General features: G+C 44.1%; 2 protein-coding genes and 1 long non-coding RNA gene across 5 annotated transcripts in view; 2 read left to right on the top strand and 1 right to left on the bottom strand.

The window, feature by feature from the left end:
* Positions 1 to 1,890, top strand: part of cenpp (centromere protein P) — a 142,040-nt gene extending 140,150 nt beyond the window's left edge. For all 3 annotated transcript variants that reach the window (XM_078946792.1, XM_078946790.1, XM_078946791.1), the window contains one exon: positions 1,627 to 1,890. In XM_078946792.1, coding sequence (XP_078802918.1) covers positions 1,627 to 1,790 — 164 coding nt within the window. In that variant the 3' untranslated portion in view covers positions 1,791 to 1,890. The remainder of the gene's footprint in view (positions 1 to 1,626) is intronic.
* ippk (inositol 1,3,4,5,6-pentakisphosphate 2-kinase) lies at positions 1,800 to 18,602 on the bottom strand. Its single transcript, XM_023954687.2, has 14 exons — positions 18,343 to 18,602; positions 16,728 to 16,787; positions 15,225 to 15,320; positions 11,798 to 11,864; positions 8,557 to 8,675; positions 8,155 to 8,244; positions 6,378 to 6,436; positions 5,917 to 5,989; positions 5,425 to 5,574; positions 3,905 to 4,022; positions 3,639 to 3,774; positions 3,468 to 3,570; positions 3,292 to 3,383; positions 1,800 to 3,026 (listed from the first exon to the last, which is right to left on the bottom strand). The coding sequence occupies exons 1-14, from the start codon at positions 18,421 to 18,423 to the stop codon at positions 2,783 to 2,785; spliced, it is 1,488 nt and encodes a 495-aa protein (XP_023810455.1). The 5' UTR covers positions 18,424 to 18,602; the 3' UTR covers positions 1,800 to 2,782.
* Positions 9,284 to 11,148, top strand: LOC144992088 (uncharacterized). Its single transcript, XR_013655886.1, has 2 exons — positions 9,284 to 9,417; positions 10,923 to 11,148. It is a non-coding gene; the product is annotated as an uncharacterized LOC144992088 (long non-coding RNA).
* Positions 18,603 to 20,296: the final 1,694 nt, after the last annotated feature.

The following is a 20,296-nucleotide window of genomic DNA, read 5'->3' on the forward strand; positions in this document are numbered from 1 at the left end:
TGCAGCGCCAGCTCTGTTTTTGGAAAAGTCCCGCCCCTTTAACTGTCTCCACCAATCATTCTTGGAGGCTTAATCACACGTCATCAGTCTGACCAATCAGAAATGGTTAAAGTCTTCACTTCCTTGTTCCGATTTAGCTCATAAAGTCTCTCAGTTCCAACAAAAATACCAGCTAAAGCTCGTCTTTAGCGGTGCAGCTTTCCACAGAATCCGATGTCAGACCGTGGAACAAGTGAACAAAACAATGAAGCTCAGTGAAGAGAGTCTGTCTGCCATCACTACATCTCCCATGATGCATAGGGTGAAAGTGAGAGTGTTTCAGCGTACAATGATTCTTCCCTGTTAAACGTCTTGAAACCACAACGAACACACACAAACAGTTTTTCAATCTTCTTGATGAAATCAGAGGTCAACAGTTTAGTTCTCCTTCAAGGTTTGTGTTTATTAACAGCCAAACATCCATGAATTTGGTCGTCTTTACAACTGAAACACTTTTCTAAGAACATCTGGATTATTATATATGTCAAATTAAAAAAAAAGTAATAACATTTAAGAAACAGGATGAAGCTGAAGTGGCCAACAGACACAATTAAACTAAATTGAAACAATTTAATCATCTAAAAAGAAATCAAACATTTCTGTTAAAGTTTTAAAATATTTCATCTTTGATTAAGACAAAAGAAAAACTAATAAAACATGTTCACTTTTTGTGTAGCTACAGAAAACATCAATATAATGTTAGTATTTTTGTGTAAATTTATCAAACATATTGTGATCATATTGTTCAAAAATTACAGTTGCCTTTGCACCAACATTTAAAAAATATTTTAAAAATAAATCACTATTTAGAAAGAACATATTTGTTTTTTTGTGAGGTTACATAAAACTGCATGTTAATCAACTGAAGGAAAAAACAACTACCAGGGTAAAATGTCAAATAATTTAGTTGAAAATTATTACAGAAAACTAACTTAACTTTGATTACATCTTTTAGAAAAAACAGCTGCTACTTTCAGCTTTTGCTGCTGCAATTATCCCAAAAATGCATCTGAGATTGTGGAGGGACTGTAGATCAATACAGACAATAAGTTTCTCCTTTTTTTAATTTTTGGATGCTGGTGTGCTGCAGGATTTTTGTCAAGGATAAAGTTTGCCTTGGCTCAAAAAAGGTTAAAAAAACACTGATCTAGACCCACTAGACAGTGCTCTGAACCTTTTTTCTTCAATGATTTGTGATCTTCACTGGTGTCCATGGATTACAGGAAATCTTTCCACCTTTATCCACCTTTGTCATGGTAGGAAGAACACCTCAATGGTCATCTTGAACCCTTGGGATAGCACAAGGGTTAAACTGAAGTAGAGCGGCCGCTCAGGCTTAATGAAGCGTCTCCTGAGCTGATGTCCTGCATGTCGTGACTGAGGTCGCGCTCCTCGCTTTACCGTCTCTCCAGGAAGTAGAGGAGGATGACGATGCAACTGTGCCGTTTATTTCAATTTGTCTGCGTTCATGCTCACCACTCCTGTTTCTGTAGTTTTTCATGTTTCATTGAAGTCAGTGTGTCTTATGGATTTGTCCTCACAGGCCCACATTAGCTTATTCTGGCTGGATTTTCATTCTGTCTGCAGCTCTGGAGCTGTTCCCCTCTCAACCTGTGGACGGTGCTGCTGAGGCCTTTCAGAGCCTGCTGAGGATTCTGGGACCTGAAGCTGCAGTGGAGTGTGTCCTCAGATCTGTCAGCCTCTCGCAGGGTGATAATGTGTGGGGTGAGAAGCAGCTAAAGCAGTCATGAGGCGGGGGCTCGTACAACAAATGTTTATTCTTATAGAAAGCGTATGGCGGCAGCGGCTCGCCTGTCAAAACCTACAAAAATAAATAATTTAAATACAAAATTTCTGTTTAAGCTGTTACTCGTCTGTCGGCACGCAGAGGCAACGTGCAGCATCTGCTTTGCAGCCATCATAACAAATTATTATTATTACGCCACGCTCATCCACTGACTCAAGTCACATGACCTTCCACGGTTTAGGTTGCAGTTTGTTCCTCTGCGCCGCCTATTGCATCATTTACACAGTTACAGGTTGGAGCAGTTCACTGCTGTCCACTCTCCGTCTCCATGGCAACCATAGCTGTTCCACCAGCAGCCATAGTGGCACGGGTTAAGAGGCGGGGGGGGTGAAAGGCCAGATCACATGACCTGCTGCAGAACAAAACTTTGAGTAGGAGGCGGGAGCGTGGACACAGTAAACAGGAACTGAGGTCAAGTGTTACCAGTTTGTGCGGCTGCACTTCAGGTGCACGAGGGCGCCGTCAGCGGCTAATGTCCCCGTCCTCTGTAACCTTCAGCCCTCCTGGACACAGCGCCAGCAAACAGCCTGGCTGTGTTCCCAGCAGCTGACCTGAATGCAGCCTGTAACAGTGAGGATCATCGTCCGGGCACAAGCACATGGCAAAAAGAGGAGCAGCAGACGTCGTCCAGCTTCTCTCACCGTTTCAACATGCAGCGTCAAAGCCACGCTGTGGTGCTTCTGCTCACACCGCACCTGATAAACCTCCGCCGCTTCTGGCGAGTTACTAAGTTGGTGCCATGGCAACGAAACAAATCCAGTCAAGAGGAGAAGGCCAACTTCTCAGCAAACTGAAGAATAAATAAAACCGCCATGTCAGGATCTACCTCCTGACTGGACCAAAACACCAGTTACCATGACAACACTCATGTCATGGACAAGTGGCTGAAAGTCACAAACATCTGTCTGTTGAGGAGCTAAGGACCTCCTCTTAGAGTCACATGGGGTGGAAGAGGAGCCTGCACTCCTCCCTGGCTGCAGCTGAGATGATGCTGGGAGGCTGAGGCCGAGAGCCTTTAGGCAAAGCACCGCTGGTCCTTAGGTAGTAAGACACAATCTTCTGGTCCAGGCGCAGCTGCCGGGGGATGCTGTCGAAAGGCTTTGGGTCCAAATCCAAGATTGAGACGGAGGAGGTGAAAGGAGAAGGTCTGCAGTCCCTCAGCCGCCTCAAAGTGGACAGCCTGGAGGACAGGAGGAGAAACGTGAATTTTCATTTGAACTGTCCGATGAAGGGAATCTGCCTCCTCTCCTCTGATCAAAGCCGTCACAGCAGAGGCAGGAACGGCTGCATCCCACTCAGAATCTCATTTCAATGACAATATCTAAACTCAGAGGTCAACAGAGTTCAACCCCCCAGGCCTCATGGAAGCTCCTACTGCCTCTGAGGTCTCAGAAAGATGCTGGACTTTCTGGGTCCTGAAACTTTGGGGGGGAGTGACCTCTTACCCTTCATCATCATCCTTTTCCTCCTCTCTTGGTAGAAGAACAACCATGATGGAGCAGTCCTTTGCAGTCATGGCAACCCGGTACTGATGGACCTGTGTGAAAACATGTTAGCTCTTACGGGACAGTGGAGGCATGTGGCAGACAGCAGGCACGGGGTGTCCGCCAAACCATCTGACCTTAGCAACAGCAGACTCCACGGAGCCGTCGTCCTCCACGCGACATTTTTGCACCTTCTCCAAGAAAGCCTCGTTGTACGGTCCGTCGACCTGCAGGCGACTCCTAAGACACGAGGGAGAAGCATCAGAGAGCCGCTTCGCTCTCCTCTGGGTCTGCTCAGCTGGACCTACCTCTCTTTGGGGAAGTCCTGCAGGTGTTGCTCAACCCGGCGGTACAGAGGGAACAGTCCTTCAATGTCCAGCATGTCCAACATCTGAGTCTGAAGGATCCTGTGCAGAACACTGTTTTCAGGCAAACCCTGAGAGGCTGCAGAGAAAAGCAGGAAACGTCAGGCGCTGGCATGAAGTGGCTCCAGGAACAGATCAGCAGTTTTTAGAAGCAGGACCACAGCTCTGATAAAGACAAGGCTGATGCTGCTCTGACAGACGCTTCTGACCATGGCCAACCCGCTCCCTGTTGAACAGACTGGCTTCACAGAAGCTCCGCCCCTCGTCCTGTCCGTCCGTCACCGTTCCTTCGTCTCCGTCCCCGCTCAGCAAGGCGTTTATCAGGACCTGCAGACAGAGAGCGGTCAGGTGTGAGCAGGGGTGGACTTACCATCGTACAAAGGTAGGTGGTTACCTGAAACCTCCATCACCTTGGGGCCCTCACAAAAAATGATCAAATTCCCTGACTGCTCATGTTAAAGTGTCTCATCCTTGTCCCCCCGTCCCTCTGCACCAATGGACTAATCCAGCAACAGCAAGGTAGTACGAAGAGAGAGATTCTTCAAAGAGATTTTTTTGATTAATAAGTTAACTGAGCAGCTGTTAAAAAAGGCAAAAAGAAAGCAAGAAATGTGTTGCCAAACTTGCAGGAAGATGAAACAGGAAAAATATGAATCTAAGGAAGAAGAAGATAAAGTATAGAATAAGAAAAGAGACAGAAACGGAGAGGAAAGGCAAAGGGAGGGGTAGAAAATGGTCATTAGGAGAATATCTCTTTATTCATTTTTATTGACATCACTCCATAGAGGGCTGCTGTGTTCCATCATTAGAGTATTTTTGGGACAAATTTAAGAAAAGACAGAAAATCCTCATTTGTGACAGCGAGGAACAAATTAGTGTCTTCAATAAATTCAATGTCCCCACCCCCCAGAGTAAAAACAATGTTTATAAAATACAGGTCTTTAACATTTAAATGTGATTTCAGTTTTAAATTATAATCAAAACATTTGGATTCTTGACACTGATGCTGTCTAATTTGGAGCAGTGAAGAAGTTATTTGATGGAGGATTTACCCTATAAGTAAGGAATATAAAAAAAGATAGAAACAGTAAAGCAGCTCCAGTGGGAGTGTGGGGAGCAGGTGAGGCCCAGGCGGCTGGTGCCTCACCTGCCGCTTTCTTCAGAATTTGAACAGGAAATATGCTACTTTTTTTAAGCAAAGAAATGTTATTAACCCTCACAGAAAAAAAGGAATCACAGAACAGAAATGTGTTTGATCCCACAACAGGGACATTGATTAGACAATTAATTATTTTAAGAAATAAAGATGACTGCCAGTACCTGAATTTAATCTATTGCAGGTTCTTTTGTAGATCACCCCTGTGGTTTGTATGGAAGGATGTCACTGAAGAACTGAATAGACTCACTGAAGACGCTTTTATTGAGGTTTTTAGCAGCTTTGGGATTTCAGCAGAACTGTATGAATAATGATGCCTTTGTTTCAAACTCAGTCATTTGCTAAATAAGCAGAACTTCACTAATGTTCTTGTCTCCTGAAAGATGACTGACGCTTTCAGGCTACAGCATCCTGTTTGGGACAGAAGCAGCCATGGGTGGCTGTGCAGCAGCGGCTGCACCGTGTTACAGCAACAGGATGGAAGAGGTGTTGTATGGCCTCAATCTGCAGAGCAGTTTAACCCCCCCTTCTAGACCCAACTATGTGTCCCTCCCCCTAAGGAGCAATGCTCACCTGGATGAACTCGTTCAGGATGGCTTTATTGGTCATGTGACAGCTGGTGCGGTTGTTTCCCTGCAGGAAATATGGTCTGAGGTGATGCACCAGCGTGTTGACATCCAGAGGATCACTGCTCTCCTTACTGCTGTAGACACACTGACCCCCCTGTAATACACACAGACAGAGAGGACAGTCAGAGGCAGCACCATCACTGTATTCCAGCTGTTCAACTGACTTTCAGGCTTTTTCTTGACATGCATAAACTAGAGTCACACAATGCTGGAATCTAACCCAGCTGCTGCAGGCGAGGGCTGGGTTCACCCTGAACAGATATCACACACCTGTGAGATGTGTGTACGAGGAGAACATGCTAACTCCACACAGCCAGGATTCAAGTCTTCTGGCTGTGAGGAGACAGAGCTGATCACAGATGTTTTTGAAACATCAGCAGAGTGAAGCAGCTGCTTCCCTTTATCCAGACAGACTCCAACAGCAGCCGTGTCTCACCTTAAAAACTTTGAAGTTGTTCTGAGGTTCTTCGATCAGGTGCTTGACAGCAAAGTTCATCCTCTGCTTGTTCCTGCACCACAGACAAACACCGCAAGTGAGCAGCCTGATCAGCACAGCTGGGAGAAGAGAGGAAACAAAACCCTGAAGCAGCCCACCCCACCCCCAAAGCCAGTTTCAATGTTAAGAAAGCAAACAGACACTCCCCTAGTCAACAACACAGCCTTCCAAAAGAGGCTTCAGGAGACCTATGTCAACAGATCTGCCCCCCCCCCCCCCCCCGCCCCCCCCAGCTTCTCCTTCTCTGCTGCAGTTTTCCGTTTTGCTGGTCCTTGAGTCTCCCACAGAGAAGGCTCCTTTGTTGGAAAAGAGACCAGGAACTGACCTGGATTCCAGGTGTGACAGTTCTGGGTTCATCAACAGTCTTTAAACAAAAACACAAAGAAGAGCAGGAAGCTCACCCGGAGAACAGGTCCAGGGGGCAGTACAGACTCCGCCTCTTCCACTTCCCACTGGCCACCTGCAGATGAAGGAATAAATTATCTGAACACTAATCTGCCTCCAATCATTTCTGGCTTTTGTCAATCTGAACAGACTGAGGCCTGCTGGGCGTCACCGAACAATTCTGTTCTATTCATTTTCATTCAAACCCATTTTCATGAAAAACAAGTCTTCACAGGCAAGTTCAGAGGTCACCAAAAGACTGATTTGATCCCTCTGCTAGTTTTCTGGTTTCACATGGCTGCTGCTCTATTCCAAAAGCCGAAGATCAGATGATGAGAACAAAAGAATTTAGAAAAGCGTCAAATGCATCTGCTCATTAAACTTAACCTGGGGCTTTATGGACCTTCAGAGTGTGTATTTGTATGAACCTGTTGTATTTGAGGCTAAGCTTCATTTATGATCATTATATTGGTATGCATTCATTGTTGGACCGGACAGAAAAAAAGAAGAGAGATGGAGATGGGGGGGGGGTTAAGGGGTTAGAATGGAGGAGATGGGGGGGGCAGTCGATAACACAAAGTAGATTGCATGACTTGGTTTGCATATCAGAAAAGTAGTCTGCTACCAGCTATTTACAGGTTGGAGGTATTTTCATACATAAAGATTTATCTCACAGACTTATGCAAACAGACAAGTACACAATATTCTTGAAGAGGGGCGTAAATGCCCATATTTGTGCAAAAGTGAATGAGCAGGTGGGTTGAACGAATGTGTGCTTCTTATAGTGTACCTGATCACACTGAATGCTCCAGCAAAGGCAGGAGGCCCCCCACCCCCTACCCAGGGCCATGGGTAGGCAGCATAGCAACCCGGACGATACAGGCATCCAAGAGCTCCACCGTCAGACAAAGACCCAGGGGGGCAACCACCCAATTGCGAACTGAACCCCCACCATGGAGATACAGGTCAAGACCCAGCAGCCCCCCCGGCCGAGGAGTAGGAGGGACAGAGAGGGGCACGCCCCACCCCAAGGCGCTCCAGGCCTATACCCAATAGCCCGGCCACTCCAGACCTGCGCCGGCGCCCAGACGAGAGGCACACCACCAGCCCCACCCGCCCCCAACCCCAGAGGCAGGCCAGGACAACCCCTTGTCAACCAGCCAGCCCTACCGAGGACAAAATGGGGAAAGCGGCAGAAACTGAACGTCCTCAGACGACCAGCAGAGGCCCCAGACAGGGCCAGAGGACAGTGAGCCTGAGGACCAGGCTCTAGTTGCTTTGAGCAACAATGGAAAAGATTGCCCGGTTTGCCCAAAAAGGGGCCCCACCCGCTAACCGGGGGACGCTGATAGAGTCGTTTTTTCCCTCGCCCCTTCACTGTATTCTACACAGAGAGCCCAAACTACGGTCATCATAGCAGCAGGTTGACACAATAGTGGGCGTGCTCTGGCGCAGATTTAATTATTTGTACATGCGCCGCGTGCTGTCTGAACAACAGCCCCGCCCCCCCGTGCACACAAATAGCCAGACAGACCTCCTCTTCAGCGAGAATAGTGAAATTAATATCATCATGAATTGACGAAAAATTGACTGACTTGGTGAGTTATATATGGCAGATAACCTTTATATTTTGTGGGAAAAGTAAAAATGCAACTTCTCCAGTACCGATAGCAGAACGTTGAGGTCAGATCTTAACGATACTGCGGTCTTGAAGAATGTTGCTGCGGGGCTCGTTCAATACCGGGGCTCGGTACCCCTCCCTACTTCAGACTGAAGGTCAGAGCTTGGACTTACCTTAAAATGTTGATGCATGCAGTAGCGGCACACTTTGGCCTTGATGTCTTTGCTGACGTGTTTGGGGGATGGTAGGAAGCCACATTTTGGCTGAAAGTGCACAGAGCAGGTGGTAAGACAGAATGGCTGCACACGTTTCACGCCATAGTGCTTTCACTCAGCTTCTCACGCCATTTTTAAGGGGCTGCTTGTGCTGCAGATTCATGTTTTCCTGTCGTCGTTTAAATATTTCACATTAAGTTAGACAAACTCCATCTTCATGATGCAAATAGACCAGCAGTTGCAACATGTGGAGGTTTACCATGCTGCAGAACTTTACCATGCTTGTGTCTGAAATAATGGCTGTTATTCTGCAACGACTAAATGATCTTCATAAAGACAAGCAGCTGTGTGTTTGTGCACCTTGATCTCGATGCAGAGGGGTGGGGTCAGCGTTGCCTGGTGCAGAGCTGGGGAGGTCAGGTTGGGCAGACAGAGGGCACAGCCACTGTAGATGTCCATCACTTTGTCACAGCGCCAAGCTGATGAGAAGAGGGAACGGTTTGAGTTCCATGGCTGCTGCAGGTCCTTGTACACATTTCTCAATAGCATTCCATCAGACGAAGGAAGGCTGACAATCAGGGCTGCACACAGATCACCTAAGACAGGGGTCGGGAACCTTTTTGCCGAGAGAGCCATGAACGCCACATAATTTTAAATGTAATTCGGTGAGAGCCATACAATATGTTTAAAACTAAATATAACAGTGAATGTGTTCATTTCATGTCATTTCAACACTTTTAGAGTACAATAAGTCTGTGGATTATTTTTAATAACATTGTTATTATAGAGGACTCAGTTGGACTGGGTGGCTGTTGGGTCGCGTTCTAAGTTCCGGAGTTTATTGAACGCATCACAGAGATGCTGGTTGGCCCCAGTTCTGTCGCTCAGCCTGTCGTTGGGGAGTATTGACCAATGGGGTTCAGCTATGGGCTGAATAAAGTAAATAGGAGGACTGGTGCAGGAGGAGGGGAAGAAATAGTTGGGGGAGCGCTCTCGGCGGGAGAGATTCAGGAGTTGCTGAATAAGTTGTACAGCGTTGGTTATGGCCTACAATAACCAGAATAAAGAACCTTAAAAGAGATAAAGTCTCTGTGCCTCAGTGTGTGAAAGGGACGCTACATTATGCTGTTGCTAATAAATGAGTTAGCATTAATGTGACTTCTGGTGCTGCATGGTGGTTTTGCTGATGCTCTAGTCTGGTTGATACGTGGTGAGTTTAAAGTGTGGGTGACATGGCCTATTTTAATAAGCCAAAATATAGTAAATAGTTTCTATTTCATGTTGCGATTGTTTTTAATATTTTTCGAAAAAGAATAAATAGCGAAAAACGCAATATAAACAACGAGGACGGCCGCCGGCTTCACGCATTCCGCCGAATTCGCGCCGCCCTGTTTGTGACGTAACGAAAGGAAGACAAGGCAGACAACATGGCTAGCACCGATAGCGAAGCACAGAGTGATGCTACCGTCTCTATTAGCGATTTATCATCAGATGAACAGAAAGATGAAGAGGAAAGTTGCGGAGATTATCATGATGATGAGTCACTTTTGCAACCGTATCGATTCGAACCCTTTTGCGAAAGTGAGGAGGATATAGCAGAAAGTAGTAGGTCTAGTGATCATGCCGATCATGACGATAGCCAGCATGAAGATTCGGCTAGACTCCAGTAAGTCTAAAAAATGTATAAAATTAAATTACTCCACTTACCCTAAAATATACTCAAAATGTCCCCTTTTGGCCTAATAAACAAAGGTAAACACTGGTTTTCAACCCAATTTACAAAATAAATGTCACAAAATAAAAGTTTCCCAGATGGTACTACTCTTTAGTTAACAAAGTCACTGTATACCATTAACAACTGTGGAACATTAACAGTTTTACCCGTTTGAACCCGTTTGAAACCTTTTCTCGTGCGCGCGCGCGCTCACACACACAGTTCAGTTTACTCACGGTACCGGCACCTCAAAAGCAAAAGAAAAAAAACGTTGCAGGCCTGTTGCTTCTCTTGCAAAACATTGAGTGCGTTGAAATACTCCAGTTGGATCCAAGGACAACAGAAAACACGACTACTTCGCCTCAATGTGATCCATCGTGATGCACACTAGCTTAGCAGCCTCCGCTCCCGACTCCAGCGCCGTCCTCTCCGACCCAGAAAACGGCTCGCTCGCTTCCAGCTCACCCGCCTTTCCTCGACTCAGAAGCCAAGATCCTCCTCCCAACTCTCCGTTCAAAATTCTTCGTTTGTGTCCCGGTTTTTGTCCCTTCGAAAACGCAGACTTCTCTCCTGCAGATCTGGAGGGAAAAATCCTTCGCCGTCCACCTTCTTGAACTTTCCCCTTTTCAGCAGCGTTTCTTGTTTGGGAATTTTATACACAGATACACTTTCAGTAGATGTATTGCTACATCCAGCTGCCACACAACGACTTGGCATGTTGATGATTAACAGATTTAAACACGAGAGAAACGAAGACTACCGGTTTTGTTTACATGCTGTCCGAAGCGGAACTGCGAAAATCAACGCCTTTCATGACGTCACAGGTCATATCGGGTTCACTTCCAGCCTGCGCTCTAGCGGCAGATCCAAATCTCTGATTCCTTCGAAAGATGTCTATTATTCATATGCTTCGGATTTTTTTCGACGCGAACTATTGGTATCAATAGAATCAGCGTTTAAAGGGCTTTTTTATTTGACAAAGTTGTTCAAAGCATGGCATCCACACTTTAAGCTTCATGTAGGCGTTGAGACTTCCATCTGTTAAATATGATCATAGGTTGGTCTGAATGTTCTTTAGATGTGACAAAGACTGCTCACATGCAGACGTGGAGCTAAACATTGTCAGCAATACTCACACGCTGCAGTGTGTGGTATGTGACGGACAAGCGTGTTCTATGTTTTGACAATCAGTGCGCCACTTCACCTCGCTGCCTGCGCCCAATACCCCTCCCCTATTCCTTCACACACATTTGTGGTCCTCCTTTTCAAAGATAGCAGCGCGCAGCTGCAGAGACAACGATTCACAGGTTTCAGGCTGTTACACACACTGTGATATAACATAATAGTAAACCAATATTGCATTGCATATCGCATCGCGCCAGAGAAGGACTGGTCTAATGAAACCTTTTTTTTTTATAATTAAAGATTTGTCTGTCAGATGTGGCCATCAAAAGAGCCAGATATGGGTTCCCGACCGCTGAGTTAAGGATTGTTCACCTGCTGCTCACTCAGCTGCTGCAGGGGCAGAGCTGGACACTGAACCTGCACTCACTTTCCTTCATTGGAATGGGTTTTAATTGTTAGCTTTAATATGCGAGTTCAAACTGTAATTGTGATCATATGTGGTCAGACCTTCTCTAGAGCCCAGGCCACACCCACTGTGCATCAACATACTTGGAACATGCAGCTTTTCAGAGGAAGCCCAGCCCCTCTGCAGGCTGCACTCCTCACGTTTAGGTTTGTTCCATGCCTTACCTTAAGTGCAGGTGTGCCTCATGCAGCTGCTTTTGTGTGGCAGAACTGTCAACCAAAGGGTTTGACAGCACCCGTCTCTGTGAGAAACACAGAATGGTCTGCAGGGTCTTCATCACCACTCAGATTTCTTACCTGGTCTTTGTTGTTGAATTTTGATTGATAACTGTCGCACAAACTCCAGAGGCAGTTTCACCACTTCCTGTACAGAAAGACAGAAGATGGATTTATGGCAGATTCAGCAGACAGAGGTAACAACAGGCAACACAGACTGTCAGACTCACTGACTGAAAACCACCTCCAGATTCTGAAGCAAATCAACAATCTGTGACCCAAAACAGTTAAAAATCAATTGCCTTTTTTAAATATTCAAACCAACAGAAGTTTCAGCTGAGAAAAAGAACCTGATGTAGGAGAGCTGGTCTCCATCCATCTGTAAAAACACTTCAGGACTCCATAGAGATGCAGATTCCTCACAGCTCATCAGTAGTGCTTCTGACAGCTTTTATTTCAGAACTTCTCACAGAGTAGTGAAGGTGAAAGAGCAGCAGAACGGACACTTTGAGTCCCTTTGGGTTTTACACCACTAAGCTTTCAGAAAAAGACTTTTACCCAGAAATCGTTTCGTTTCTAGAAAGCGCCTGCTTCGTGCCAGCGAACCATCTCTCTGATCAAAGCAGTGGAACTCGCCATTTCTTTTTCCATCGCCGTTCCGCTACTTTACAAAGTTCTGCGCATGTCAAAATGATTTATTCTGACCAAAAGTGTGGTGTATGTAAACATTTGTTATAATCAGATAAAGTTTTTCTGGGAACATGTACACAGTTCAGTTCTAATACGATCTTTGATTCGATCAAAGATATTTTGCACTTTTGCCAGTTAAAATACGACAATAATGTATATTTTTCCTCAGCTGGCTGCATGCAAACAACATCAAACTTAAGCAAAATAATTTAATGAAAGTGAAACTTTTAGTATGCTGGTATAGTTCTACCAATGAAGTTGTGTTGGTTAATTATAAGGGAGAAAGAGGATTGAAATGAAGAAATTTAAAGTTTTATTTGTCAGAATAGTCACAACAAAAACCTCAAAAAGCAATTTATAAATGTGAAAAGGTTGAATTAAACATAAATTTAATGTAAAGGTTTTAGGTATCAGCTTCTTTGTGTTATTCTATTTGGTTGAATGCTGTAACCCTTTCTTTTCCTGTTTCTCTTTATTTATGCTATCTTCCGCCGTTTTTCTGCACTTAACTCCTACAATTTTTAACCTATTTTAAATGTTCAGCTCCGTCAGTTTATTTCAGCTATGCCTTTCGGTCCTTCAAATCCTGTAACTTTTGAAGATATTCCAGGATATTCCAAGATTTTTGCTCCATTAAAATACATTGCGCTTAACTTCTTTTACAGTTTTTCACCTACTTTAACCATTCTACTATTAAACAGTTCAGCTCATTCCTTTCCGCTAACACATTTGTTCCTTCAAATTTTAACAGTTCAGCCATTTCTTCAACAATTTCAGCTTTCATGCTTAACTCCTACCATTTTTTTACCTATTTTAATCATTCTACTATTACAATATTCAGCTTTTTCTGCTTTTTTCTGCCATGACTTTTGATCCTTTAACTTTTCAAGATATTCCAGGATCTTCCAGGAAAGTTCAGCCATTTCTTCAGCAAATTCAGCTTTCATTCAGCAGGACAGCATTCAACTCTGCATTTTCTTCTTCACTCATATCCAACCAATTTTAATTAACTCCTTCACAGGTGATTTTATTAAAACAGCATAACACGACATGACGACCTCCTGTCCCGTTATTTAGATATTTGTAATTACATATTGTAATTTGTCTCTTATTCTCAGCATTATATTAACTGTACGGTATATTAAAAATAAACAGCTTTAATCCCCTCTACCTTGACATGTTTGTCTTAATATTTTGTAAGTAGGTTCTATTTTTCCATTCATCTGAAATGCACTTCTAAAATATTTGGAAGCACCTGCTGTGGTCCAAGACAGCCATCTACCTCAGTCTCAGTCACTCAGAAGGAGATGGAGAGAACTTCAGAACCGGTTTTGGAAGTTCAGGATGCAGAGCCAAACATTTCCACAAATTCTAAAGGCCCATCTGCATCTGATCCACAACAGCAAGAAACATCCGGTTTGCACAGCATTTAAATTACTAGAGTAGTATAAATAAAATACATAAAATTGAAAGTAGATATATATTTTCATGGTCAGTCACAGTGCACATTATTTCATAAAATGTATGACAATCTATACTGCCTCAACAAATTCCGTAAACACGTATTTATTGACAATATATGTGCCTTTTTTAGAATTACAAACACAAAAACATCTCCATCCATTACAGCGGCTTCAGTTGATGATGAACTGTCCACTGACCCAGCTAACTGGCCCTTATCCATGACTGACAGGAATCAAACACATCTGGTTTCCAGAAAACCGATTGAGGTGCCATCCACATTTGTTTTTCCCAGGAATGACAATGATGGAAGAAGCTACTATCACCAGTACTTCCAAAAACTTTAGTTAGTGCAGAAGAGGTGAAAAGAACATGATTGGTGTACTCGGGGGGGGGGGGGGGGGGGGGGGGGGGGGGGTATGCTCTTGTGTTTTTTGCTGCAAACTTTTTTCCAAAAAGAAAATGAGTTTAACAAACCCTGGATTTAATGTCTGGAAGCATGCCAGTTCTTTGATCACCTCACATGACAATAGATCATATCCACTGCATGAAAACTTGGAAAGAATTATCTGGAAGGATAAAAAAGCTTAAGCTTATTAAATGTTCCCAAGATCATGGCTCAAGATCGTCTATCTGGTTTGGTAGTTATAAGCATAAACCAAACCATTGCTGAGAAACTAACATATGAGGATTTGATCGATAACCGTTTTAAGGCAAAACGGTCACATTTTGTGTTTAAGAGGAGCAGACCAAGTTCATGGTGCAAGCTTTGAGAATTCTCTATTCAATTCAGTTTTATTTGTATAGCCCAATATTACAACAATAGTTGTCTTAATGGGCTTCAATATATATATATATATATATATATATATATATATATATATATATATATATATATATATATCACACACCCATTGACTCTCACACTTATGGACAATAAACTGTACGGCTGGAAAGCTTCAATACTGCTCACCATTTTTGTTGCACCCCTAAAGTTAAAACATGATAGTTATTTATTTTAAAAAAACACAGAGAGCCGCAGCACAGGCAGGAAAAAGACGCATTTTGGACCGTTTAGCTCTTTCCGCCATCGTATATCTTTGGTAGCGTTCCTGTGTGTGCACGCCGCGTACTGTCTGAACAACAGCCCCGCCCCCCGTGCACACAAACAGCTAGTGGGAGAGAACGTAAACAAAGGGATGATGGGAAATGGGGTGGGTTTCAGGTCTCAGATTCAGAGATGACAGCAGAACAGACAATCACCTGTGCATCATTCACCAGGATTGTGTTTGGTTGTTTTCTACATCCCTTCACTTCAAAGCCATGACGAACACAGGAAACGGTCATGCGTGCTTACCCCACTATGGATGAACTTGTCTCCCAGCATGCTGCTCATCACGTTGGAACTGAAGTCAACAATGTTCTGGATCTGCCTGAAAGCCTGCTCTGCTGTCTGCATCACAAAGACACACAAATGAGACAGGCAGGTGAACCCACAGGTGCTGTACTGCTGCAGTAACATATGTTTACCACACATATCACTTTCCAATATATAAAGAGTAAAAACAACAGCAGATAAGTCATAAAGGTTCTGTTGGCGTGTTGGGTTGTGGTCATGTATGATCCTTTTCCTTTGAAAGCTCAGATATGAACCTTAGAGTCTCAGCTATTGTGTTTGAGGTACTGGAGTCTCAAATTCTTCAGACAAAGAATGCGCAGTACAATGTACAAAGAGGTTTTGTATTAAAGACTGTCCTGCCCTGCAGCTTCCTTATCCATGGAAATGACTGTGACTCTGCCATATTTTAACGCAAATGTCCATCTTATCTGTCCTCCGACAGCTCACAGCTACATGTCTCCTCTCTAACATGGAACATTCTTTGGGCTACATTGCTCTAGGTCAGGGCAGCTCATTCCTAGTCCTCGAGATCTACCAACCTGCCTGTTTTCCAGATCTCCAAGCCCTGTTAGTTGCTGATCAGCTAAATCAGAAGTCTCCAGAATGAACACACCTGGTCCAGGAGAACTGGAAAACAGGCAGGGAGGTAGATCTCCAGGACCAGGAATGAGCAGCCCTGCTCTGTTATTTAACTAAAAAACAGAATCATTGTTTCAATCGCTTGTTCCATCACCTGCAGCCAAGACTACTGTCCTGAGCCAAGTTTGACTTTCAGGATGTTGTTGTTCACTTTTAAATGAAGCCGCTTGAAGAAACATCCTGATGTTCGCTGCCCCCTGTTGATCTGACCATGCAGAGAGGAGCCTGAAGAGGCCTTTGAAGTGGGTCATTTAGGACACAAGATGCCAATCACACAGAACCACTTTACTGACCCATTTGCTTTGCATTCACATAAGAGCTGGACCTTAATGTGACGGTTTGGTATCCAAAGCTTTTGCTGCCCTCTCTGCAACAGCCAGCACTAAAGCACAGAGGCAGGGGGGCAAAGACAATGAACTGATTTCTACTGAAACATTACCAAATTTCAGGATCTGTCATTTATTCGAAATAACTGAAAAAGGGGGTTTGAACACTTCCACCTCCAGATAACTGGGAAGAGGAGATGGCTAACCTCCAAAGCCTACTCTGAGCATGCAGTCCGTCTGGCATGTTTGAACCCAGAGTCCAGTTGGTGTTTCTGCTGGGATCGCTTCAGTCTGTGCTCAACGCGGTTAAGTGAACCGGAGACGGTTCAAAGCGCGGTTTAGAGAACTGTTGCCGTACAGATCTGCTGACATCACTAAATGTGCCAGAGCACTATTCTTCAAAGCTGTCACATCAAAAATGTGGTACCCTGCATCATAAATGAACACAGTTTCTTGGTTCTGAGCAGCAAAAAGCTTTAGAAGATGTGTTTCCTACCTGCGGTGGGTTTTCTGAGTCTGCTGCTGGATACTTGAGCAAGCGTAAAACCCTCGGGAACTGCAAAAACAGAAGGGATTTGGTTAGAACTACTAATGAGCAGCTTCACAGACATAAAGTCTATAGCAAGGAAAGTTAGACAACTCTCTTCTATATTGTGTTATTGACATGTTGCCTTTCTCTGTCAGACTGACATTCACAGATTAAAGTGTGAAAAAGTTGAAATAAACTAAGGAGGAAAACACTTTGCTCTTTGAAATCCAACAACGTGAATAATCTCCACGTTTCTTCTGCCTTTGTATTGATGTCAGACACTCTGTGCAGAGTCCATTCAGACACCTCCATCTGTCTTCCTTTTAGGAACCATTGAAGTTTTCCCACGCTGCAGCTGAGAGCACATTTGTAAAGTCTGGGGTGTGTCAGGAAAAATTCTCAACATTTTCCAAGGTGTGTGTGCGTCAGTGTGCAAGTTCAGACTGAGTCTTAGTCAAATGAGTCAAAATGCGACAGGATTAACCGTTGTCCTGAACAAAAGCCGACTCCTCTATGACCGGAACTGTTGCTAGAAGAAACAGCCTTTTCTCACACAGCAGAAGCAAACAGAAATGTGTGCTTGGCACATCTTTGTCGTCACCGTGCCTCTGATGGCGTTAGAAGCACATCTGTCTGTGGGGGACGTGCACGAGCAGTACCGCGGCTGAACACGCCACAAATCTGACCAGCAATCCTCCAAACAGCAAGATTTTCTTCCAAGACATTGTTGGAACTAAGACTTTACCTACAAAACACAGGTCCACTGACTGTGGCTCTGGCTTTTAGTTACAGATGTGCTGTTAGAGGAAGACACTGATTTTGGACCAGAGAATGTTGCTGAACCCTGCAGTCAAACTGCCCTGCATGATCCTTATGCATAGCACAGTAACCATGGTTACGGCTGCAGGAAAGAAACTAGTTTCTCTGGTTTTGTGTTCCTTAAACCTTTGTCTTGTTTTCATACCAGGCTCAACATTCCTGAGTAATGGAGGTAAAGTATCCTTCAGAGAAAAAGGAAAGGTTTCTCTGAAGGATACTTTCCCCTGAAGAGATTTGCGTTCAGCCCCGACTCCTCAGAAACAATCCACTTCCTGTTCTCTCGCTATCTTTGGTAAGTATCTGCAGCTTGGTCACAATGACTAACGTCCGTCACGTTCTTCCATCAGTGACCCCGTGAATGTCACGCAAGGCAAAGGGCGCGTGCCCGTTCACGCTGCGCTCAAAGAGCGAGCGCGGCGCTGAGACTGCAGACAGGTCCCACGTCAGGAGTCAAAAACTCGGCCCGTTTCTCATTTGATCACCACTGGACCAGGAAAGTAGACCGGAAGCTACCGCCGAACCTCACAGCAGCGACTGGAAAACAGTTCGAACCCTGATGAGAATAGGGATGCTGCCGCAAACTAGCTTAGTGAGATGACAGTTCAGCTAGCATTCCTCAAACTTAACAACACCGTCAATGTTTTTCAGCTACAGAGCCATTAGAACGAGTGCCTGAGGTTCGCTGAGCCATGTGTGCTGTGGACGTAAGTCCATCAGCGTTAGCCCGGCCGAGTCTAGCTTCGAGCTAACAGCCGACATTCACCTGTACGTGACAGACGACCAGACTCTTGTTTCCTTCTCCGTGGTACTTCCAGTCGTTTTCGTCCATTTTGTCCACTTCCATCCTATAAGTAGCACCGAACTCAGTTCCTGTTTATGAACAAGAAGAACCAAAACACTGCGCGTCCACGCACAGGAGCCACCACCGCTCCCGCGACCTGCTCGCCAGTTTATTTCCACATAAAACCGAGGAGGAACTACAACACCTCGTCCGGTCCGTTCTGCGTCACTTCCGACCATACTTTCAAAATAAAACTTCCTATACGTTTGACCTCAACAATAATCTTTAGGCATCATCATTTTTCCTGGAAAGTAATAGTTTATTTAAGAAAATACTTGAAAGGGGATTAAAAATATTTTTATCAGAATCATTATTTGCTGTTGTTTTTTTCACTGAGCATTAATCAAAGTAGTTAGTAAATCTGTGCATCACGGTGAAAGTTTTTCTCCCTATTACTTTGATAAATGTGCCTGGCTGAATGAATATCTATATAGACAGTGAATCAAAAGAATGCCAAGAGTGTGCAAAGCAGTAATCAAAGCAAAAGGTGGCTACCATGAAGAACCTGTAATATGACATATTTTCAGTTGTTACACACTTTTTTGTTATGTACATAATTACACATGTGTTCATTCATAGTTTTGTTGCCTTCAGTGTGAATCTACAATTTTCAACTTTTGGTCTGTACTGTATATCTGTCTATTAAGGTGTTTTTATTTTTATTTGTTTGATTATTTTATCTTTTTATCTTGTGAAGTGAGCGACCTTGGGAGCATTTCGGGCAGATGACTCAGGCAGGCGTTTACTTCGGTTACTCCCCTAGGGCGGTTCAGTTAATCAACTCACCTGTTCCACGTCCTATTTAAGTCCAGGTGTGTAAGCTGTTCATCCTTCTTTACTGAAGCGCTGCGTTTGTTGCCCCACCCTCCTCCCCGGCTTCCACCTGTGAGCTCTGTTGTGGGTAGTTATTACCCAAAAGTGTATGGAAATTTGTCTCATGAAATTGCATGGAGTCTTATGCCAAACTAAAGGAATGTGAAATGTCAATTATAAAGGAATGTCAAATGTCAATTATAAAGGAATGTGAAATGCAAACTAAAAAGAATGTGAAATTTAAATTTAATGGAATGTGACTGCCAAACAAAGAATGTGAAAGCAAAACAAAAGATGTGAAAATAAATATTATTATTACTGCATGAGTTGTCTGACTGAAATGTGTCAATATTTTTATCAAATATTTTCCCTCCACAGTTTTTTCTTCCTCATAATTTTGCTGTTATTATGCCTGTACACAGCACTGTATGAACAACCAGCTTGTTTGGCCAGGACTTCGGTGGCATGTCTTCTTGGTGAAGAGTGTCAATGACTGGGTTCTCGACATCCGTCAAGTCAACAGTCTTCCCCCCGACTCAGGCGCGGCCAGGGGCTAGCTTGGACTTGCTATAGCAACTGCAAGATTTGGCAAACAGTCTGAGAGGTACACAGTAGCACTGTCTCAACGCGCTCGGGAGCTTGCGTTTGTTCTTCAGAGAATAAAGTGGTGGAAGTTAAAAAAGGAAGAGTGATGTATGGTTCTTAGGGAGGAGTAGAAACAGATTTTTGGAGATCAGGAGGGTCTTCCAGATGATCAAACAGCTACAACTAAAGTAATCAAGGAGACTGGGGGGAGATGTATGGTGAGTCATGTGAAGCGAAGAAGGCAGATAAAGAGACTTGGTGGTGGAATGGAGAAGTTCAGGAGTGTGTTAAGAGGAAAAGGTTTACTAAGAAAAAATGGGACACCGACAGAAGAACAGGGAGATGCAGCTCAAGGGGTAGGTGGCAAAGACCAAATAAAGTGCGGATGAGGACTTGAATGACAAATTGGAAACAAATGAGGGAGAGGTAAAGGTGCACAGTTGAAGCAAAGAAATAGAGACAGAAGGATGTGCAGCAG

This window comes from Oryzias latipes, chromosome 5 (assembly GCF_053564925.1).
Source record: "Oryzias latipes strain Hd-rR chromosome 5, Olatipes_Hd-rR_3.1".
NCBI classification, from domain to species: Eukaryota; Metazoa; Chordata; class Actinopteri; order Beloniformes; family Adrianichthyidae; genus Oryzias; species Oryzias latipes.

What these genes read in the sequence shown, in the direction of transcription:
- ippk (XM_023954687.2), bottom strand. Translation starts at nt 18,423, where the DNA reads ATGGAAGTGGACAAAATGGACGAAAACGACTGGAAGTACCACGGAGAA. An exon ending in ACAAGTTCATCCATAGTGGG is followed by an intron (nt 11,865 to 15,224) that starts GTAAGCACGCAT and finishes CTTTCTGTACAG; the next exon opens with GAAGTGGTGAAACTGCCTCT. An exon ending in GAAAAGGATGATGATGAAGG is followed by an intron (nt 3,027 to 3,291) that starts GTAAGAGGTCAC and finishes CCTGTCCTCCAG; the next exon opens with GCTGTCCACTTTGAGGCGGC.